The sequence below is a fragment of the Mesoplodon bidens genome (genome assembly GCF_964165515.1).
Source record: "Mesoplodon bidens genome assembly, chromosome: 11".
NCBI lineage: Eukaryota > Metazoa > Chordata > Mammalia > Artiodactyla > Ziphiidae > Mesoplodon > Mesoplodon bidens.
Window position 1 is genome coordinate 43,655,629 of NC_138167.1, and position 22,840 is coordinate 43,678,468.

The 22,840-nt window shown below is 56.8% G+C and overlaps 3 protein-coding genes and 1 long non-coding RNA gene across 9 annotated transcripts in view; 1 reads left to right on the plus strand and 3 right to left on the minus strand.

Annotated features, from left to right (window-relative positions):
- Positions 1–1,781, plus strand: part of LOC308625049 — a 3,977-nt gene extending 2,196 nt beyond the window's left edge. Inside the window, exons 3-5 of one of the 2 annotated variants that reach the window (XR_014017045.1) lie at positions 406–487; positions 579–677; positions 1,080–1,781. This is a non-coding gene — a long non-coding RNA (uncharacterized lncRNA). Of the gene's footprint in view, positions 1–405; positions 678–1,079 lie in introns of both variants that reach the window. The other variant, XR_014017044.1, reaches the window with a different exon arrangement.
- Positions 1–16,440, minus strand: part of HOXC4 (homeobox C4) — a 64,058-nt gene extending 47,618 nt beyond the window's left edge. For 2 of the 5 annotated variants that reach the window (XM_081248235.1, XM_081248231.1), the window contains exon 1: positions 12,082–12,147. The gene's annotated coding sequence lies outside the window, so the exon portion shown is untranslated. Of the gene's footprint in view, positions 1–12,081; positions 12,148–16,241 lie in introns of those variants that run through there. The other 3 variants (XM_081248238.1, XM_081248228.1, XM_081248230.1) reach the window with 3 other exon arrangements.
- On the minus strand, positions 4,035–7,077 carry HOXC9 (homeobox C9). The gene is made up of 2 exons (XM_081248240.1): positions 6,340–7,077; positions 4,035–4,571 (listed from the first exon to the last, which is right to left on the minus strand). The coding sequence occupies exons 1-2, from the start codon at positions 6,875–6,877 to the stop codon at positions 4,327–4,329; spliced, it is 783 nt and encodes a 260-aa protein (XP_081104366.1). The 5' UTR covers positions 6,878–7,077; the 3' UTR covers positions 4,035–4,326.
- A 345-nt stretch (positions 16,441–16,785) lies between the features above and the next one.
- HOXC10 (homeobox C10) lies at positions 16,786–21,906 on the minus strand. The gene is made up of 2 exons (XM_081248239.1): positions 21,073–21,906; positions 16,786–17,914 (listed from the first exon to the last, which is right to left on the minus strand). Exons 1-2 carry the CDS (start codon positions 21,821–21,823, stop codon positions 17,637–17,639), a joined length of 1,029 nt encoding a protein of 342 aa, XP_081104365.1. The 5' UTR covers positions 21,824–21,906; the 3' UTR covers positions 16,786–17,636.
- Between the last annotated feature and the right edge of the window lie 934 nt (positions 21,907–22,840).

Sequence of the window (22,840 nt, forward strand, 5' to 3'; positions counted from 1 at the left end):
CTGAGCTGAACGAGACAGACTCTGGGCTCCCAGCTTCTAGGTCACTGGGGACTGTCATAAATACTTTCTCTTCCCCCCCCCCGGGAAAGAGGAGGCTGGGCAGGCCAGATCCGCTCTGGGGCCTGCGCCTTATCTTTTAGGGGCTGGGGGGATATCTCGACACTTTATGGTCCAGCGAAAACCCTGCCACAGAACTAGTCTTCCGGGCCTTTGTGTCCTGGAATGTGACTGTCCCGAGTGTGCTGCCAGCACCGTCTGCTCCGAGAGCCCACCAGTCCCGAAATCCTTGGTTGGACTTGGTTTCCCCTTTCGGGGTGGAGGGGGGGCGTCCCTCGCCTTTTCTTTCTTTCGTTCATTTGACTGTTTTTTTCTTTTACGCGTATCTGGTTGATTTCTCTCCGGGAGCCTGGATATAAAGGAACCGCAAGCAGCCATCCTTGCTGGGGCGTCTCTGTCCCTCGCCCCGAGGCCTCCACCGCCCTCTTAGGTACCACGGATTTATGGTCGTTTGTCCGGGTCATTCTGCCTTTTCGTGTTAATTACGCGCTGCCTGCTTCGTGCTTATCTCCTCCGCAAAGCGATTATTTTCGGCGCCCGCCCTCCTGAGATTCCCGAGTCTGCTGCCAGAGCGAGGGCCCATCTCCCGCCGCCACTCTCGATTTATTTACACCTCACAGGTGAGAGGATTGATTTGCTCAGAGCCAGAGGGGCCGGGCTGGGCCGGGGCGCCGGGCCTTCTTGTCGCTGCTCCTCGGGGCTGGGCCTCAAACGTCAGTGCGGCCAGGCCGGCGGGGGCACCGCCGCCGCCTCTAACATTGAGCAACAGCGCCACCTCGCGTCCACTTGCTCCAATGCAGTCCGGCCGGGAAAAAGCCAACAGCTAGAGCAAGCAGGTCCCCAGGCTTGACCCAAAGGTGGGAGGTGGGAGGAAGGAGTTTCCAAATGGGTGCGCGTGAGAGGGGTCCCCGGAAGGGATTTCCCTCCGGACCGCTTCTCTTTTGTTTTCTAACTTCTCGAAATAAACCTTGTCAAAGGTTTCACACTATTTTCTTTCTGTCACCCTCCCTTCCCGCATTAAGAGACACTGTGAAAAGGAACTGCCGCGATTTCCCCCGCGTTCAGGCGCATTTCTGGCCTCGGAACACCTCCGCGCACGCAGATGCACGCCCCGAAGCTCCCGCGACCGCCTGCCCGCGGCGCGCACCCTAAACTCCTCGCTCCTCTTACCCTGCCGCTGGCTCCGCACCGCCTATTCCGCTGCCGCCTGCAGGACTTTGGGGTGGGATTCTGACTTCTCCCGGCTCTTTGCCCCCTGGTTTGTAGCCCATCCCTCTCTCTCACGCGCGCGCTCTCTCCCTCCCAGCCAGTGGGGTCCTGTTCTCCGTGGACCATAGACAAAACATTCCTATAATCCGATTTCAAAGGAAAGAGTGTCCACCTTATTTAAACCATAAAACAATTAAGCCCAGACGTCTAGCCAGCTCCGCGCTGCTGTTTTGTTCGGCCCCATTCAGAATCCAGCGCAGGGAGACAAACAGCGCCATAAAAGAGGCATTTCGGGGCCGCGGAAATGTACCTATCCTCTGCCTTCCCAAGTGGAACAACCTTTAGGGTTTTGTGATTCTGACAAAGGAGCAGAGGAGAGGTGGGAGGAGAAGATCAGGGCAGGGGGGCGTTTGCAAGCCCCTCTTTCCTCCCCAGCTTTCGTTTCTTTCCCCAGATGTGTGTTGTGTTGTGGTGGTTTGAGTTCACAAATGACAATAAATAAAACTAGAATCCAATCCTGACCTGCAGGCTGGAGGCCGAGCTGGTACTGAACAGTGGGCTGGACCGGGTGGGCCTGCTCTGGATCCCACGCTCAGCTCGGGGCCCTCCTTCCTGCCCGGAGCAAGGCCGGCTCAGGCGGGCCGCAGGAAGCAGGCCGCGCTGACGGACGGACGAGGGGAGGCGACAGGGCCTTGGAGCAGGGGCGGGGTGGAGGCCCGGAAACGCCGCCGAGCTCGGGCCGGAGAGAAGCCTGAGTCCCGGCGGTCAGGACCGAGGGAGACGGGTGCCTTGTCCTCCGCCCGGTGCGGAACTGAGGCCAGGGTCCCAGAACAGCAAAATGGCCCAGGGGAGGAGCGAGGAAGGGAGAAAAGAGAGAAAACTACAGGCAAAGCACCTTTCAAAAGGACCGAGAAAACAATCGCTTCTGGAATTGGGGAGGTCTCTTAAGCGGGGAAGACGAGAGGAAATATCAAAACAAAATGTTCACCTCTTCCCACCTTCCTCCAGCTCCCGAAATTGGAGTATTTAGTAGAAGCAGGGAGTAGGAGATTCAAATGATGGGGAAGGGGCTGGTCCCTACAAGTGCCTCACCAGTCCTGTAAGGTGATGCCATGGAGAAAGCTGCACAGGGACTGGGGTCCCCAATTGTTTTCTCCTACGGTGGTATTCCCCAAGTATTCAGAGCAACATTCTGCACCCTCGCCAGAATGGGCAGCCCGAGATATTAAAGGGCTATATTTCAAGCAGTCTGAGTTTAATAGTTTCCAGATTGGGGGATTTCCGAGAATGGGGGCGCCGGGCCGAGTCATACCCGGCAGCTTGAGTCTGCTTCTGATTAGCAGATGAAAACTGCCGGTTCTGGGGAAGGCGCTCTGGGGTGCTATGCAGCCAACCAGCCCCATTGGGCTGTTACACACACATCCCCACATCCTTGCCCCTTGGGTCCCACAGCCACCAGAGAACACCCCATTCCTGGCTAATCCCTGACCAGCTTCCTTGGGCCCTAGCTGCACCATCTCCCAGAAATGCTGCAGCCGCTCAGCATAACCCCGACACCCCCAGATCAACATTCAAAATAAGCACCAGAGAGAGAGATTGATTAGAAAAGAGAGAACCAGGAGGTGGAGGAGAGAGAGAGAGAGGAGCTGAGAATACATTGAGAAGTAGAAACTAAATCTAATTCTGATTCTGGTTTTGCCATCTTTCTCCTTCCTCCCTCTCTCCCTTCCTTCTCTTTCTTTCCCTCTTTTTCTCTTTCCTCCCTCCCTTCCTCCCTCCCTTGCCCCCCACTTCCTTCTTTCCTTCCTTCCTCCTTTTCTTCCCTCCCTACCCTCTCTCTGCATCTTCCTTCTTTCACTCTCAATGCCCAGTGCCTGTCTGGCTCCCTAAGGCCTGCTGGGCCTTCTTCCTCACCATTCACCACACACCCTCCCTAGCACTGCCCCCCCCCACCCGCAAGCCACCCCTCAAAGCACCGATGCAGCCGGGCAAGAATCCAGCCCGGGCCCTCACCCAGCACCCAACTTTCATCTTTACCTATCTCTTCCCTCCGATCTCATGTACTCATAAATTATTACAATTAATTACAGCCAGGGAAAGCCATTCATGGTGTGCCCCCACCCCCAGGGACTCCCATCGAGCTACCAGGAGACTCACAGGCAGCCAGCCTGGGCAGGCACAAGCTGGACCCGGGACTCGGCAGCCTCCACTGCACCCTGGGAGCCCTCAGCCCCATCGCACCCTGCCTGGAGAAGCGGCAGGGACTTGCCCTTCCGAAGCAGAGGGAGCCCCTTGCCTGGCTCCCGCCTCCCCCAAAGGATCTAAGCACTTGCTTCCTCCACGCCAGAAGCCTGGGAGCCACAGGGAGGAGAAATAACGAGAACTGGATACGGTTGGGTTTCTGGTTTTTTAAGTGACTTCGATATATTAACACAGAGCTGTTCTACCATAACAAACAGAAGCACGTTACAGGACGGACTCTGGGGATGAGGAGACACTGCTATGTACACGCCAGAGGCGCTGGCCTGAGCCGCCGGACCCAGCCTGCGGCATGGTCCCCGGCCCTCGCCCCTCAGCTTCTGGGCTGGGAAGCATTCTTGTGTATATGTGTGTGTCTTTTTTTTTTTTTTTTGTACAAAATCTGCACGCAGAGCACCCCAGGCCTGGGGAAGGATGGCCCAGACCAAATACAACACAGGAGAAAAAAAATAGAAATATAGCGATTCAAGTACTGGCTTCTCTGAAGAAAGGAGAAAAAAAATCACATTTGTGTGTCATTTATTTCAGTTGCGCTGGGAGAAGAGAACGCGCTTTCTCTCCCGGCCTCCTCCTCCTTGCTGGGTAGAACTAACTAAAACACCAATTTCTCAACACTGAACCCTCCCAAATCGCAAGAGTTTTCCTTCTCCCCTTCCCTTTTTTTCTTTTTAAGCCGACTGGCTTTTCTCTATCTTGCTCTTTCCTTTTCTTTTTCGTGCTGTTTCCCGCCTGGGTTGGGGTATTCTTGTGGGTTTTTTGTTTTTCCCTTGGCTGTGCCAGGGCAGCAGGCTGGGGCAGGGTTTAGGATTGCTCCTTGTCGGTTTTTTCTTTATTCATCTTTTTCATCTTCATCCTCCGGTTCTGAAACCAGATTTTGACCTGCCGCTCGGTGAGGTTGAGAACCCGGGCCACCTCGTACCGACGGTCCCTGGTTAAATACATATTGAAGAGAAACTCCTTCTCCAGTTCCAGCGTCTGATACTTGGTGTAGGGGCAGCGCTTCTTCCTTGTGGAGCGGGCGTGAATCCAGTTGGCCACGGGGTTGCCTGGAGGGCCAAACACAGGCAGGGGTCAGTGGAGCCCCTTTCCAGTCCAGGACGCCTGCCACCCCACCCCCAGCCTCAGCCAGGCTCCCCAAACCCAATAATTGAACCTGAATTTGGGCACGTTTTGCTTGAGGAATTTCCCCCCTTACTCCTTTTGCGTTCTCCCCCCTCATCTTCCCCCTCCTCGGTTTCCAGCACCTAAAACGATAGGAAATCGAAGCTATCAAAGCCTCTACAGTCTGGTCCTCAGCTTCAGGAGTAGTAATTTGAGAATATCCCCATAAAAAGTCCAAATTCCCAACCGTTTCATAGGCCCATAAACGCTTCTCTCTCTTGTTTTTTATTTTTATAGCGAGGTCTCTCTCCTCCCCACTTCCCTCCTCCTCTGCCCCCTCCCATCCTCCCAGCCCACGACCAAGTCCTGAAATTTCAGCAGTTCTGCTTCCTGACCCTGAGAGTCCCCAAGCCCCTCACTACCCTCTCCAGCGCCCCATCTCCGCGCTCTCAGAATTCAACCCTGCTGAGGCGAATTCTCAGAGTGATGCTGGGATGGCAAAAGCCTTTCTCCTCTCCCCAGGGAGCTGCTGGCCTTGGGGACAGGCTCCCCTATATCTTAGCTTCCCTGTTTGGCTCCCAGTGCCCCCTCCTCCTGCCAGCCCCAGGACAGGCTCTGCAGGAGCGAAGCCTCCAATTTCAGGTTTATGGGAGTAGCTGAGGGCAAGGAGGGAAGCCTTCAGAGGGGTATAATTAGGCCCTGGCCCCTTATGGGGCTGCAGGAAAGGAGTTCCTGCAACCCCCTCCTGGGACTCCCCCAGACACTTCCTCACACCCAGGGGCTGCACCCCTTCCCCTGCTGTTTCCCCTTCTTTCCTCTTTCTCTGGACCTGCAGCCCTCACCTGTCCCCCCACCCCACCTCACCCCACCTCACCCCACCTCACCTCACCTACCCCTGCCTTTCTTTGCAACACTCAGATGGCTCCTGTTTCCCTGATTGGCGTGTGTGTGTGTGTGTGTGTGTGTGTGTGTGTGTGTGTGTGTGTGTGTACAATTCTCTAATCTGGGGAGATACCGCTTCCCGCTCCCCACTCCTCATCCCTGACCCCCATTCCCACCCCTCTCTCCTGCAGACGCTCAGAAGAGGGCTCTCAAGTTTAAGGAGGCTGGGACCCCACTTCTCTCCCCCAACTCTGGAAGTCCTGATCTCTCCAAGTTCCCAGGCTGGGAGAGCCCCCAGACCCCTCACCCAGTGTTCCTGGGGGAGAAGCCCATGGACCCTCTGTTTTATGAATCTCTAGTGGGGTGAGGACCCCTACACTGCCTGGGAGGTAGGGGGGTGGCTTTTCTCCTTGGGGTTATTTCCTCTCTGCCCCCAGTGTCCTCCCCATCTCTCCCCCATCCCACCCCAAACCATAAAATGAACCTTGCCCCCACCCCATCCCCTGGCCCTGTCTGCATTTCTTCGAAAGTAGCGACTGAGCCAAAAAGCCTGGGCTGGGGGTGTGCGGGCGGGGGTCTCATCAAAGCCAGCTCCTGGGAGAGGAGCCCCCCTCAACCTTCTCCGAACCTGGCTCCCTGGGCCCCCTTCTCAGACCTTCCTGCCCCTGAAAGCTCCCCAAGGTAATTCGCTTTTATTGAGTCCTCACCCCCTCGCCCTCGCCCCTCTCCCGCGCTCCCTGCGCCGCTCCGAGGGGCTGTAATCCGGCTCCCCCCGCCCGGCCTCCCTTCCCCTCCCGCGCGGGTTGTAAAGGAAAATTGCTCCCAACTTACTGGGGTCCAGGTCGGCCTTCTCCTCTTTGTGCTTGCTGCCGGCGAGGGCGTCCGCCTCGGGCGAGGGCAGGGTCTGCGGGGCGCGGTCGCGCAGTTCCCCGGGCGAGCCGTACATGTAGTCCGGGTAGCTGCGGCCGTCGCCCGGGCCGCAGTCGGCGCGGCGCCCGGGGTAGGCGTCCGGCTTGAGGGCGTAGTGACGACCCCCGGCCGGGAAGCTGGGGAAGGAGACGGCGCCGGACAGCGGCTCGAGCCAAGTCCGCATGTAGCGCGTGTCGGCGCCGAGGTGGGGCTGGGGGCCGTACGGGTGGTAGACCACGGACGACTGCGAGGGCACGGGCGCCCACGACGTGCTGAACACGGCCGGCTTGGGCGCGAAGCTACAGGACGGAAAATCGCTACAGTCCGGCACCAAACCGCTGGGTCTGGCGGCGGCGGGGTGAGCCCCCGTGGCCGGAAACCTGGACGCTAGGAGGTCTTCATTGTCGTGAGAGATGAGCGAGTCCACGTAATAGTTACTGATGGGCCCCGTCGCCGACATCGTAACAGGGTTTTACATACATAAGATTATTGTATGAACTGTATATGTACTTTTTATCTGCTCACAGAACAATCAAGGCAGGTAATTATTTTTCCAGCCTTTTCCCCGCAGCTCATTGGCTCCCCGGCCCCCACGTGATCGTATTTACCCAAAAATACGGCGCGGATCAATGCGCAGGGGCTTTTTTTCCTGGCTTTTTTTTTTTTTTTAACCTTCTCCCACCCTCTTCTCTCTGCTGATCCCCGCGACCTGCGTTTTCCTGGGGGTTCGCAACTCTGGACCCAAGGACCCGGCCACCCCCTCAGGACAACTCGCATCTCAGCAGAGAAGCCCCTGGCTCGTGTCCACCCCTAAACAGATGGCCTCCGCCCCCACCCCCGGGAGGATTTCTTGATGGGGTGCAAGTGCCACTCCCCGAAGCCAGGGTTTCCGGACCCCCGGGGCCGAGCTGGGCGCGGGAGCCCCGCAGGGGCGGAGAGGCCGGCCGAGGTAGGTGGAGGAACTATTTCTTGACGTAATCCGTCTCTGTCGGCCCCGACGCTCCCGCAGTCTCTGCGCGAGCCGAGATCAGCGATTGTCACTTCCGAACGTGGCTTTTAAAAATACGTTTTTAAACAGTGTGTATGTATGTATTTCTTTCAGGAGCAGCAGCAGCGAGGGAGGGAGAGTGGGAGGGGACTGGGGAAGCTGGGGTGGAGGGAGGGAAGGAGGGGAAGGGGAGCGTCCTTCTGCCAGTGGCCAACTCAGCCCCCCAAATTTGGGACAGGGGAAGCTTGGGGAAGGTGGTCCGCGGGTGGGAGGGGTAGGACCTCGGGACCTCGTACACCTTTGTCACCAGAAGTTCTCTCTTGGCTTTGGCACAGATACGCAAACGCCTTTATTTTAAATTTATTGTATCTATTTATCTTTCTTTGCCAGCCTGAAGAAGTGGAGGAGAGACCTAAACAACTTCAGTGGGTTGTCCCCATCCCGTCTTCCTGCTCGCCCTCCTTTGCCCCCAACTCCACCTCTGAGACATCCTGCCCTCCCCCGCCCCCCAAAAAGAAGTCACTCCAGGGCTCTGTCTGCAGAGAGCCAGGGTGAGAGCGGGCAAGGCGAGAGAGCGACCTCGGTCGTGGGCAAGTAGCTTGTTTTTACGTCCTTCAATAAAAATTTTATGAGGATCATTTGATTGTTCATAAATGTGTCTTTCATTAAATAAAATTGTAGGCTGTTTTTGGAACGGGAAAAAAGCTACAGAGGAATGGGAGAAAGCAATTTCTTTGGAGTCAGACACAGGAATTCTGGAGGGGTAGTGTGATTGTAGGGAAGATCATACAACTTGGATTCCTCCCCCCAATAAGTTGGTCGCTACCCTCCTCCTTGAATCTGGGGTTCATTGCCCAGCCCTCTGCTTTCCATCACACTGTCCCATGGTGGTTTAGCAAAAGTGGGCTTTAGGCAAGCAGGAAATTATCAGTGTGGGTGCAAGAGAGGGGGCAGGGAAGTTGGCTGGGGGCGGGGGAGAAGAGCAGGTGATGTCCCCAGAGACAGATATACCCTAGGCAGGGCAGAGTGAGTTTGAAGGAGGGGTACAATTTCAGGGTCAGCAGGAAAGAGTCCAGTTTGCGCTAGGGGAGTGAGGCAGGAGCTGAGGCTAAGACACAGGTTCTGAGGCAGCAGGGAAGGATGAGTTTTCCCAGATCCGAGATGCCTGCCCTTCTTTCCCCTCTTGTCCCCAGGAAGGGACCAAATGCCAGGGGTGGGGGGCAGAGGCTGCTTCCCCCCCACACCGCACATCTCTGTCGACGTGTCTCCTCTGGGGAGGAGAAGGGCTAGAGAGAGGTGTCCCAGAGAGTGTAATATGTGTGTTTGGGGTGGGGGGAAGTTGAAGGGGAAGGATAGATCTGCAGCTCGAAGCACTGACCCCAGCCTGCCAGGCCCCCTCCCCAGTCCCTACCTCCCCCCACCACCACCTCGGTTATGTCCTTTTCGGTCTAGCAGGGCTGGGATTTCGACGCATGGGGGGCGCGTGACGTGAGAAGTACCCGGCTGGGGAGAGACGACCCGGGACCTCAGCCTCTTTACCCTCGGCTCTGATTATGTTCTCCTGCCCCGGACTGGACTGGTCTGGGAAATCCAAATTACACCAAGAAACAGCATACCTCTTTGGCCTTGATGGAGTCGGGGGTTAGCTGTCAATCAAAAATTCTCCCTCACTAGTTCAAGGAAAAGACAGGAGATTCCCATTCCCCTGCCGAGGCTTCCTCCAAATCCCCAGCGCCATCAGCACCTCCCCCAGCCCAGGCGGCTGGGGACCCTGCCTGGCTCTTGGGTGACTGCTGGCAATGCTGAGCAGAGCTGTGTAGCCTTCAGAGGGCCTGGGGCCAGACTGCGACCAAGGGGACATCAGAGGACAGAGCCTGAGACAGACTGAGCCCGAGACAGCCTGAGACAACAAGACTGAAGCACGGCGCCAGGCCCATAGAGAGGAAGGGAGGAAGGAAGGAGAGAAGGAAAAAAGAAAACGGATTAGGATAAAAGAAAGAAAGAGGGGAGAATTACAGAAAAGAGAGGAGGCAGGATGAAAAGAGGGAGAGAGCAGGGAAAGGAAGGCATGCAGAGAGCGAGCCGGAGGAAGGGCGGTGACAGGAAGGCAGGACGGGGTAGGGCGCGGGCTGGCCGAGCAGCCGTGGCATTGTGCAGCCCGCTGGCTGGCCGGGCCTTTGCCGCGGGACCAGCTCCGGGCGCAGCGGCCACTTCTGTCTGGACACAAAGGAGGAAGAGGCCTTCTCTCCTGCCTCTCCCGGGCGACCTGCTGAGGTGGGTACACCAGGCCTCTGGGATATAGAACCCTATCTCGGCCCAGGCAGCTGCCCAGGCAGCTGGGAGCTGAGCCACGGACTCATCAAGGAGCAAAGAAGACATGAGGAAGGAGAAGGTTTCACACCCGCTCCTTCTTTGCGTCTTCGCCAGGGAACAGAGCCCATCTGTCCCAACCTCAGTCTTCTTAGAAGAAAGATGCCCCTACAGCCCCTCTCCTGTGGGCCTCTACTATTTGGGAGAGACCCCAGACATACTGGCTGTAAACAGATGACCCTTTCTCTGCTACCCACTTCAGTCACCGCCTTCTTTTCAACTCTTGAGCAGCCTGCTCACCCTGCCTGCCCACCCAGCAGAGGCAACAGCAGTGGGGCAGCCTGGATCACCAGGCCCACGCACTCTGCTGCCGTCAAATTCCCTGTCAAACTGAGGGGAGAATGTCGCCTTCATTTCGGAGAGTGAACTCAGACCCTCCTCACTCAGGCACAGACACAGCTGTGGATCAGGAAGCAGGCCTCGCCCACAGCCCCCTCCCCACCAATGCCCCATTTTGCCTAGGCCTTGCTGAGAGAGGCAGCCAGGAGGAGGGGGGCTGGAAGAGGCTGGGAGTCCCTGAGTTCACCAGGCCACCAGGCCGAGGTCCCTCGGGTTCCACAACTGCATATGGGTAGTACCCCCCTTCTCTGCATTTGGAGATGGGGTGGCAGGTCAGGGCTCTGAAGCAGACCTTCAGGCTCCCCCCAAATCCACGCTTGTAGGTGTCGGGGCACAAAGGATGTGGGAGCACCAGGCAGGAGGGGTTTGTCTTCCCAGGTTCAGTTACGCCTGCTGAATCTCCCGCCCGGTTCCCAGCCTCCCTCTCACCCACACCACTCCCTTCAATTTTCCTCATTACCGATGGGGAACCCAAGGGACTGGAGGCCACTGGGAGTCCCTGTTGGGGACAGGCGGGGGGGACCCCAGCTTTAGCTAGCAGCTGTGCATCCACTCTAGTTCTTAGAGCTCTCTTCTGACCCCAAAAGACGGCACTGGGCACAGGAGAGGCCCCTCAGGGGGAGGAGCACCCTTACTGCATCACCTCAGACCTGGACAGCTGGGACCACAATCAAGCTAGCACCACCGTGGGAAGGACAGACAGACAGAAAGACAGGCAGGTTAGACTCATCCCCTCCCTTTGCCCTGCACCTCCCTTTTAGTGATTTAAATTCCCTCCGGTTCAATCCACACCGCCAAGTTCGGATTAAATTTAAAACAGGCTTTTCCCGGTCCCCTAGCGGGTCATCCCCGAGCCCGAAGGCAGGGCGCCCGCTCTCGGCTCGTCAGCGCGGAGGAGGCTGTGTGTACTCCATTTGCTTTCATTTTCCTTCTCCCCCTGAAATGGGCTCAGTTCACCTCTCCGTTGCCCTCTCCTCCTCCCCGCCCCCTCCTTGGTTCCCCTCTACTTTCCCCCCTTTTCTCTCCTGATCCCTCTTTGTTGGGAAAAACACACCCACACACACAACTCCTCTTAGCTCAGGCCTGCGCTGGAAGCAGAAACTGAATTCTCCTGGCCTGTGGCGAGGAGACCAGCGTCCTGCACCCACCCCAGGTGGGTACCCGGGATCCCTACACACTAGGAGTCCAGCCGCTAAACCCAGCAGGAGTGAAACCCCCAGGGGCTGTGAACGTGGCCCTCTCAACGCCACGGCCTACATTCCCACCGGCCCCCTGCCCAGCCGCCCCACAGCAAACGGGGCTATTTCCAGCTCCCCCAGTCCGGTCCGGTTTCCCCGCCTGGGGAGTGGCTGGAGGCGGAGCGGCCCCAGAGCTAGGGGTGCTCTGCGCTCGGAGCCCCCGTGGCCTTGGGCGCCTGGTTACCCGATCTTTGTGTGATGTGTGTGTCGCAAGGAAATTTGCAGTGACTTTGGAGCCCAGACTGAGGAAGCCGAGGTGGCGAAAGGAGAGACAATAAGGGTCCGAAGTACAATTAAGGGGCCAGAGCCGCTAGTCTCTCCCCCACCTTCCCTGCCAGACTAGGAGCTGTCTGGCCTCAAACCTCAGGGCAAGCCGCGAACCTGGAGCCGGAAACTCAGCCCATGGTGGAGGGAACCAGAGGATCCGGCAGCCAGAAAGCAGGAGGAAAGCTCCCTCCAACTTGGGCGCGCACCAAGCAGCTCCGCTGAGTTGCAGAGAATCCAGTGAATGAACGTGTACATTCCGACGAATTTGCCCGATTTTTTCCAGCCTTTGGAAGGACAGCCTAGGGTTTGGGACGTCTCAGACGGACGGACAGACAGGCATGCAGGCAAACCTCATCTCCGGAGGCAGACAGACTCACAACATGAGTGTGAGCCTGAAATCGAATACAGGTTCAACATTCCCCAGGCCTCTGTGCCAGGCCGGGTGAGCGCCGATCTCCCTACCTTCTCTCCCCTCCAGGGCGTTGGGCAGAGACCCGGAAGACTCGGTCCCTCTGGCTTGGTCCAATCCCGCCTCGGGAAGCGCCTTCGTTACCTGCTCCTCGGCTCCCCACGGCCACAGATGCAGGGAAGCCGCCTCCGCCGGGGGAGGGAAGCCCCGGCCACCGCAGCCGCCGCTGCCCGCCCTCCTTCCCTCCCTCCCTCTTCCTCGCCCTCCCTCCCTCTCTCCCTCCCTCGCGCGCTGCCGCTCGCGGGGCCCTCCCGCGGGCAACCTGTTCTGGACCAAATCCAGGTAGCTCCGAAAGAGACAAAAAAGAAAGGACCTCTTACGTGGAAAAGAAAGAAAGAAAGACCTTTAACTGCATTTATTTTTCACGCTCTGACCCTTGGTGGGCCTCAGTTCAGACGTCCTGGGCCCGGCCCTGCAGCTGCACAAGTGTGCGGGGCCTGCCGCCTCGCCCACGCTGGCCGCCGCGCCCCGCGCGCTGCACACTCTGGGCCGCCGCCCCCGCAGCCCAAACACCAAACAGACCTCAAGGTCCTTACAACAGACTCAACCTCCGGTCGCCCGCCTCGCCGCTGGCCTCTGCCCAGGAGCCCGCTCCGCTCCGTCTGCGGCCAAAGTCCACACACAATCCACCTTGTTCGCGCTCTCGCGCCCGGCCGGACACCCTTCCTAGCCAAGGCGCCCACTGGCCACCCTCGGGCCGCGGCCTTGCCCGGGGCTGCAAAGCTCCTCCCCTGCACGGGACCCGCACAAAGCCCGGTGTCCTGACGCTCCCACCTGCAGCCCCCTGTCCTTGGCCCCAATGCCCTTCACCTGTTCCCAAGAAGGGCTGCATCTCCGAGCGAGCCGAGGCAGGCCGGTGGGCCCGGGCGGAGGGTGCTGGGGAGCCGAGGTCCCAGGGAGGCCACAGCGGCTCGGCCGGCTAAGCCGGAGCCCCCGCAGGCGGGCGAGAGATCTCAGAGACCAAGGCTCTCCTTGGCGAGCTCTTGCCTTTTCCTCCTTCTCCTGCAAGTCTTAAACACACGCCGAGAGTTCAGCTCTATAAATCCTGCTCCTCTTTCCCATATCATAATTAAAAAAAAACAGTAGGGGAGGTTTTAACTTTTATTGCGATTTCTGGAGTTGGGCTGCGGAGCATATATTAAGTTTACGCTTATGCACTCTCGGCGGGGAGGGTTCTTTAAGAAATAAAAATCCATCTTAATATCCGCAGATGAGAGATAATTTTTTCCCTCCTCTTCAGGCTGTTTCTTTTGAAAACTCCCTTCCAGCGAAGCGAATAAATAATCGCCTTGCCTTAGCCATGATCCACGGCCCCAGGGCCCCTTGGTGGACTCTGGCCACCAGACTGGCCCTCACCTTGGCCCTGTGAGAATGTACCCCATTCCCCAGGCTCATAGCTCTGTGGCCATCCACCCCATAAGCCCACCAGCTCTGAAACAGATATTGGGGCAGAGAGACCCAAAGCACAGAAGTCGTTCATTGGTGAATTTCGGCCCATCAGGGATGCTGTCTCCAAGCCAGGCACTCCTGATCACCCAGCCCCTGCCTGGGACTCCCTTCAGTCCAGCTGGCCCCGGGCTTCTGACAGCCTGAAAACTCAGAGACTGCTAGGGGCTCCCAAACTGGGGAAGCCCTTGCCTGCCTCGTACCAGCTGGCCTTCCTCTCTGAAAACCTCCCCATTTCCCCGGGAGCCATAGGGCGATTTGAGCACTTCCTTCCAAGGGAAGAGATTTTTTTCCCCTACCAAGGGCTGGGGGACAGACAGAAAGACAGACTGACAATTTCAGCTGGGGAGAAGGAAGGCCCTATTCCCATTTTCTCCTCTAGTCTCCATGGGGTCTCTTTGTACACGAGAGAGAGAAAGATACACGAGTGTGCACAAAAATATAAACAGGGGATCTGAGAGAGCCTGGAAGAGATAGAGATATAGAAACAGAGAACCATGCTCATCCAAGGTTACATATAAGCCCCCAGCAGACAACTGCATGAATACAGAACTCCATGTATATGTTGTGTTCCGGGGACATGATTTTGTTCCCTTGTCTGAAAGTTTATAATGTTTTAATAATCATAATAATTCCAAAGTAAGAGAACCAAGAACCTGGCTTTCTCTTTCCCAGTCTCTCTGGGAACGGGGGTGTATCTCCCCATTCTCCCTGGTCCTCCCCAGTTTTCGCTGCAGGCAGAGAAACCTCGCTGGAGAGCCCTCTCTAGTAACCAGGACCAGAATTGAGCAACCAGAGGGGCCAAGGAGGGGAAGAAGCTTTGCAAAGTTGCACACTGCTTGGATTCTTCCTAACCCAGACCCTCCCCTCCTCCCCCTGGCATCAGCCAACAACCTCCCCAGCAATATGGTAATGGTGGGCGCTGGCAGCCTCCATTCACCCAGACATTTCCACACAGCGCAAAGACAAGCAGCTGCCTGACAGGCATAGACACAACACACCAAGGCCTACGGGCAACAGACAGCTAGAAAGAGACCAGAGCCAGATTCTTGCCCTGATGTTTCCCAGTAGGGTAGGTGTGGGGGGTTTCTACTTGGACTGGATGGCTTTCCTCCAGCCTACTAACACCCTAAATATGCCCTTCTCCTGGCGACGGAGATATAAAAGGGGAAGGCGAGGTGGCTGAGCTGCTGCTCAGAGTTCCCCAACTCTTAGGACCCCAGGCACCCCACTTTTCTAAGGAGAAGCTCCAGCCCCAGCCGACTGGAGGCAGATTTTTTTCCTTGGAGGTGGAAGGTAGGAGAAGCGAACTCTTCCAGAGACTCCTTTCTCTTTCTATGGTCTCCTCTCTCCTAATCATCCTGCCCCACCCTGCTACCCAACTGAGCTGGCCCGCCAGGCCACCTCTTACTCAAATTCCTGAATTTTCTTGGAATTGGTTAGACCTTCTTTGTCTGTCTCCATCAGCTGGGCCCAGGAAACAATAGCTGCAGGAAAAACTCCTCTCCCTCAATCATGGGGATGGGGACAGGCTGAGGAGTGGGCAGGATAAAGTGGGGTTCTCCAGACTTGTGGTGTAGCCCCACTCACAGCTAGCCCGCCTCAGCCTGTACCCACTTTGCCTTATCTAGGAGGGGGGCTGGGGGCAGTCCCACTGGGGAGGGTAGGAGCGGGATAGGTGGGTTGGGGCCCTCGACGATAACCGACTGATGTAACTCAGGCAGTTTCTTGTTGCCGAGTTCAAAACTCAATCCCAACAACATGAAACTACCTAAGCCACAGATCAGCTGAGCAAACAGGGCGGGAGATTCAGCTTTGCATCTATCAGGAGAAGGGAAGGGGGTTGGGGAAGGAAGAAATTCAGCCCCATCCCCCTTTCCGCCCTCACGACCTCCCTAAGGACTAGAGAGTAGACTTTGGGTGGCTGGGTGGGTAGGGGATCTGACTGCCTCATCAGCTGCTAGTCTAAACAAATCGCTCAGAGAGACTCTGGTGAAATGGGACCTCCAGCTGCCAAACCCCCGCCCCGCCCCCAGCACCACAGTGGAGCTACCCCCTGCCTCTGGCCCTGGCCCTGGGGGAAGCTGGAGTGTCCTTCCACTCTCCAGCTGGGTCCCCTGTCTTGCCCTTCTGGCTCTCCTGTGCTCTCCTCCTAGATTCCCTCTGATCTTCTCCGTCTCTCAGCTGGACTCTGGCTTCCCTTCGTCTATGTGTGGCCGAACCACTCCAGAGCCTCTTCCAATCAGGCCATTTGCCTGGCAAAGCCCCACGGCCAGGCAGAGTGGGGACCGAGAGCCTGGCTAAGGCTCACATCCAAACCAGCAGAAAGTAGGAAAACCTAAGCTTCAAGCTCCAACACTCTCTAGCCCATCCTCCCTCTGCTTCCCCCAGCAGACGACCAGAATGAGAGACATCTAGACCCATGTGTCGAACTCAAGGCGACCCTAAGTGACCGAGTAAAGAAAGAAGCCAAAAACCACCAATTTACTCCTTTGACCGCCAAACCCCACGGCAACGGGCTGGGGACGGGGAGCTCACGGCCACTGCCCTCCACTGCGAGCCGCCACAAGGCAAGCCTGGGCTCTCAGCAAGCGCGGATGCACGAAACACCTTCCACCCTGCTCTGCCCACTGCGCGCTGGGCACCTGGGGACGCCGCTATTCCCCACTCCACCGCCAACAGAAGAACAAGAAACCGCTTCTCTTACCTTGTCGCTGCCTCGTCCTCCTCCTCCTCTTGCCGCTGCCCGTGCTTCTGCTGCTGCTGTCGGAGGGGGGGTGGCTGAGCTCCTTGTCCCCCTCCGGCGGTTAAGTTTATTCCTTTCCTTGGATAGGTGGGGGGCTCTTGGGGTTCCCCCGAGCAGCGGTGGGGTGCGCCTGGCCCAGCACCCCAGGCAATCAGATCCGTCTGCTCCTCAAGATTGCAGTTTGCTCTCTGCCTCTCTCCCTCCTCCAGTCACCTTTAAATGCATCTTTTACTGCAGCACCACATTATATTTGCAGATCATAAAATCCACCTCTCGCGCGCACCAAGACCATCCTGACATTACTGTTTTATGACCTTGACTTATTGTGGTCACCTGGATAATATTTAAATCAACGTTATGGTCTCTCACTTACATTAAACCCGCCAAGAGACGTCCTAGAAAGGCTCTAGGAGATGAGTCAAACACAAAACACACACATCCACACACTCAGCCTCTTTGGGGGGAGGGTGTCGCTAAAAAAACACTAAAAACAAAAAACCACCCATTTGAGGATTATGATTCTGGAAATTTATTAGGATTTTCTTCTCCATTAAGGAAGCTACATGCAAAAGATACAACATACAGAATATCTTTAAATAACACAACTCCCAGACAGGGACAGGGCGATATTTGGGGGAGGGGCAGTCTGTCTTTCCTTCACTATGTTCTATTTTAAATTAAAAAAATTTTTTTTGCTCCTCTGGATGGAATTTCTGAGATGGCAGTGGATGGGGGATGTAGGGGTGCTGGGAGAATGGGAGAAAAGCAGAAAGCAGTACAAATACGAGACTTCAAGCAGATTCTCAGAACGATTGGGAGGTGAAGACACAGAGAGGGTTTGGTGCAGGCGATGGACGCTACGACAAACACACAAACACTAGCAGAACTTTCCAAAACGTCTATTATTCTAAGGAGGAAATGCAGCAAGGAAGGAGCGATTCTGACTGTGCTCTTCGAGATTACAGACCTTCTCTGGTTGATTTTTTTTCCCTCTTTTTTCCCCTATAATCGGGTGGATTCGACCTTAACTTTGCCTAGAGAACGGGATGTTATGTGTGAGTGCGTGGGTGAGTGAGGGGTTGACACACACACCAGCCACACTCCCACCCTTGTCTATGCAGGCACACCACACCCCACAACCCAGCACCCCATTTCTCATGCTTTAGGTGGACACATCTTCGCAGCACGAACCATAGGTCTCTTGAAAGGAGTGTCTGAGGTCTTTGCCTTTTTTGCAGGCGTGTTGCATTTATACTCAGGGAGGAAAAAATATATATACCACCAGGCACAAAGGGAGGAGGGGCGGGGAAAGGAGGGAATGGGGGAAGAGGGTGAGTGGGAGGGGAGGCCCCTCGTTCAGGTGAAATTAAAATTGGAGGTCAGTTCCCGGATTCGATTCTCTCGGTTCATTTTCTTGAGTTTCATTCTGCGATTTTGAAACCAGATTTTGACTTGTCTGTCTGTAAGGTTAATGGTCTTGCTAATCTCCAGGCGGCGCTCTCGCGTCAAATACATATTGAACAGAAATTCTTTCTCCAATTCCAGCGTCTGATGTTTAGTATAGGGACACCTCTTCTTCCTTCCGCTCTTTGCTGTCAGCCAGTTTCCTGTGGTGTTTTCTGCCTTTATCTCCTCTGTTAAAAATAACATTATTTACATAAGTATCCCTCGAAGAGGCAACCCTCGCAGCACTGCAGCCTTGGCCAGCTTGCAGTGGGGGCAGCTGAGGGAGCACAGGGGAGCTGTTCTCGCCCCACAGGCCTGGCTGGTGGGGTCCTCTTGGCCTCAAGGCTCTTAGAATTTCTTTGGGGTCTAGACTTACAGGGGAGAAAGACAGAAAGTACTTGCGTCCAACGCGTCTATTAAATTTAATCACCCAATCCACCTTGACCTAGCATGTTCTGAGTACTCCTGCTCTCCCTTGGCTTGCTGACCCTGGTGTGCACTCTAAGCCTCACCAGACCCCGCCTCCTCTCTGTTCCTTTCCAGCTCTGTAAAAATCCAACCAGAAGAAAAAGTGTTTTCCAGGCCTCAGACCGGGTGGCAGAGGCCACTTTGCTGCCCAGAGCAATTTCCAGAGAGCTTTGACCCCTTCAACACAGTGGAGGGATGTCGCCCCAGACTCTGCAGCCAGAGGCCATTGCAGCCGTCTCTGCACCAGATCCCCAGCCCTGGCTCCCACCTGAAGTGTCACAGAGCAACTCTGCCCCATTGGATCTCCCATTGCCAGCTTTTCCTATCCCGGCCATTTCCCCCAGGAGTACCTGAGGCAGGGAGCTTGTGCAGGCAGCAGAGGTCAGGGGCAACAGCCATGGGGCATGTTGAGGAATCCTCAGACAACTGCCCTGGCCAGACACCTAAGGTCAAGGGAGAGAGAGATCCTGAGGAAATGCAGCCTCCTGGAAATCTCCTGCCTAGTCTATGTAGATATGTATGCATGCGTGTTCATGTGTATTTCTGCAGAGATACACACTCCTACACATATGTACACACACAGGGATATGTACACATGTGTCTATTTATATCAGGAGATGCTATAAGTGTGGTGTGTATTTCCCTTTCCCTTATCTACAGCTTCTCCCCCCCCACCCGGCACAAATTCTTGCTGAAATGAACCAGCCTTGCTCCTCAAGCAGCAGAAGAGACCTTGGCCATCTTTTCTAGGGAAAAACCCAGAGTCCAGAGACCTGAGAGGGACACCCAGCAAAGGACTCCGCTGATGGCTCTGTGTTCTATCTCCCTTTCTATGCCAAATGAAACTGCCAGGTTCCTGGATCGTAGCTTGATGGGGAGTGGGGTGGGGGCCCTAGGGGAACCAGGAGGCATCAGAAAATGCAAACTTGAGGCTGCAGTTTAAAACACTTGAATGTCCTTAATTCTGTTCCCACCTCTGCACCTGCAGCCTCCTGCCAAATTGTTTAAAGGCTCTCCACATCTAACTCTGTGCCATTTATTTTTTATTGGGGTTGTCGGGGTCTGGGGGAAGGGGAGAAATGACAAATGGGGAGTCTGGCTCAAAGCCCTCTTGCCTCTGGCCTGGTGGAGGCACCAAAATGAGGGGGGCAGGCAAGAAGGGAGCAGGCAGAGTCAGAGGGATTAGTTGGGGTGGGAGGGTTTAGATGTATGGGGATGGCAGGAGAGAAAGGGGAGCCTACCGGAATGGGGGCAGTTTGAGCTAGGAGGTAGGCTTGTTAACCTTGACTTTGCTTTTGGTGGGGCTAGAACACAGCTTTTCCTACCCTAAATCTGCACCCCAACCAAGCTCGGGGTGTGCGGAGATGGTATAAAATTAAACTTTTGTGCTGCACACGTGCCACCAGCAAGGCTTCGTGGGTATGCGTGCCTCTCTCCCCCTCCCCCTCATGAACACGCCCGTGCCCACCTTCTGGCTAGGGTCTCCATGGGCTGATTTGCCAAGGCCACCTTTGATTTGCAGAGGAGACCCAAGAGGGCGAGGGTCTGCCCTCACCCGCCAAAACAGTGCGTGTGCGTGTATGAGAGGGCATGCGTGTGTTTGAGTGTGACACAGGTCGCCTCCGGGCATACGTGTGGACCGCATCCATATACAAAGCGCCATAAGACCCAGGCCGCCCCCAGTCTGCTCAGTTTTCACTGTTTCATCTGCCTCTGCACCCAAAGAGCCCTTCTTACACACAGCCTCCAGTAGCCAGTGCTGTGGGGAGCAGGTTTATCCCCTGCCCGCCCCCCACCCCGCCCCGCCAGTTGGGCCTTTTCTGATGCTTTTTGCTCCAACTTTTCAGGGAAAGTCTCCTCAGCCTCCCTCCACTGCTCCCGTTTCCTCCACATTTTCTCCAGGTGTCAGAGAAGGGTCCTGAAGGCCCCCAGTACCTGCAGCAGAAATGAATCTTGAACCCCGAGCTTGAACTCTGGCTAGGCTTTCCCTCGCCACTAAAATTACAATAAAATCCAACTAAAGCCTCACTCCCTTTCAGGAGAAAACCGCTTACCATGCACACAGAAATTTCCCAACCACTCATTTGTAAGCTGCTTTTGGAAACCAACGGGAAAAAATTTTTTTAACGTAACTATAAAAAAAAGGAAACAAAATTTCAAAGGGGAGACAAAAAACTTAGAACATTCCAAATGCCCTGTTCCAACGCCTTACGCAGCCTGGGCGTCTGGGGGAGGGAGGGACGTGGCGGGCAGCCCTTCACCTCCACCTCTTCCGGCCCCAGCACTGCTGCCAGAGGCCCCCGGCCGAGCCAAAAACCGCAGGAGCCCAAGCCACACGCACAAATCAGACCCACAAACAACAAATCGCGCCTCGCAGGAAACAATTTTCAACTGGGAAAACGCAGTAAAGCGAAATCCCCCTTCTCCCAAGTCTTTCCTAGTCCCTGGCCCAAGATCGCCATTTTAAGCTTTTTGCATGCTTCTGACCTGAGCGGGGGTGGGGGTGGGGGGTGGGGGAGTGGGGGGCATCAGCCTCCCAGGACACGAACGCAGAGCAAGCAAACCAAAGCCAGCACGCGCCCGGGATCGGTCCCCCGCCCTGGGCAACACAAGACGCTGCAGGCTGCCCGCCGTGCGCACCACCCCGGTCTCGGCGCCCACGGCCGCTGCCGGCCGGCACCTCCACTTCGCCGCTTACCTTCCCTAGCCAAATGAGGCGCCACCAGCCTGGCGCTCAGCAGGCACGAGTCTCAAGCCGGGGTCGCATTCCCAAGACCGTCCAGGGCCTCCTCGGCCCAACCCTCTCCCTGCCCCCGCCCCGGCCACGAAGACCAAGTGCCCGAGCGTCCCACCCGGGCCACGGCCCAGGCGGCCTTACCTTTCGCTTCGTTATCCGAGGTGTCTGGGCTGGAGTCGGCGGGTTTGGCCCGATCCTTTTCGCTCTCCAAGGGGCTGCCTTTTGGGCCCGCCAGGCTCTGCTCGGTCTTGATCTCATTGGGGCTGGGGGTCTGGCTGTCGGACTTGGGGGTCTCAGGGAAACTCACTTTACCCCGGAGCTGGGGAGACTCCAGATGTTCGGCGCGCGGGTTGAGACTGGCCCGCTGCTCGAAAGGGGCTTCGAAGTCGTTGGCCCCGGCACAGTGGGGCGGCTTGTCCAGCGCGGAGTAGCTCGGGCTGGCGCGGTAGTAGCTGGGCACCGGCACCTCGTGCTCCCCGAGGCAGGACTCCTGCAGGGGGTGGGAGTAGAGAGCTGCCTCGGGGCCACTTTTCGCCCGCTTCTCTGCGCTGTACATGCAGCAGACATTCTCCTCCTTGACACTAGGTGGGTAGGAGCAGGAGGATAGCGGCCTGCCAACAGGTTGTTCCAGGCGGTAGGCGGCTTTGGGGTCGCCCCAGGAGTCCAGCTGCGAGAGGTAGGACGGGTAGGTGTTGAGGGCGAGGTTGGGGCTGCTGCCCTCGTCCCTCTTGGAGAGCGAGGGCGGGAGCCCGCAGCCCCTCATCACCCCGCAGTTGAAGTCACTCCCAGATTGCATATACATGCCTGCGCTCCGGCTATAGCGCTCTCCTCCGCCCGGCGCAACCAAGGGCTCCGCGTACGAGTTCGGAGTTACATTGCGAGGGCATGTCATTTTCAGAGAGAGGGGTTTTTAAGGAGCAATACTACTGCGGAGGAGCTGACATCTTTTTTTTTCCCCATCCGGGAGGGGGGGCGGTTGGAGGGGCGGGAGGGAAAAGAAGGGGAGGGGGGGAAATATCAGCTCCATAATTATCCGCGCATTCGGGCCTCACCATGTGACGGCTAGACCAATGGGATTTGAAAATGGCCTTGATGATTCAGACGGCCGTGACGTCAGCGGGGTCAAGTTGTCTGCAGGCGGAGCGCGCAGCGTGGAGTAACAGCGCCACCTAGCAGCCGCCTCGAGGTAGGGGCGCCGGAGCCCTTCCCCGCGAACAAAGGAAGGGCCCCCGGGGCGACTGGGGCAGGAGCGGGGTGGAGGGGGATGAGGGGGTTCTAGGGAGAATGGGGTTTGTTTGCCCGGGAAGCAGCCTGTAACTCTTGGGGAGAGGGTAGCGGAGAGGGGGAAAATGCGGGACAGAGTGAGAGGGTGAGGCAACTCGGGGCTCAAAACAGTCACATTCAAACTAAAAGGTCAAGACACGATTCAGGTATTTCTTCCCGTCCTCACCTCCTCTTTTCCTCGCCTCGGCCCCCGCCCCCACTTCTTCCCCTGGGATGGGAGTGGGGTGAGGTTTGGGGGAGGGATCCTGCGGGCAGAGAAAGGGAGAGGAAAAAGTTAAGGAGTCCCAAACGGAACTAAAGTTTCTCCTCTCCTGCGTCCTCCTTCGTCGGTCTCGGCCCTTGGGGCTGGGAGCTCAGCTCGGGACCTCCCGTCACGGAAGTTGGTTGAGTTGCAAGTTCCCCGTGGGGATTGACGGGGAATCTCCAGTGTCTGGGGCAGGCCAGGGAGGAGGTCAAGATGACTTCAGGGCTGCTTGGAAGAGGGGGATTCCGAGGAGATTGAGGGGTCGCGGGAGGAGGAAGCCGGCAACCAAAGGCACCGGCTCCCCGACCAGGGAGTGCGGCCTGGGCCTGGCTGGGTGGGCGGCTCCTGGGTTATCAACTCAGGGGCAGGAAGGCTTTGGCC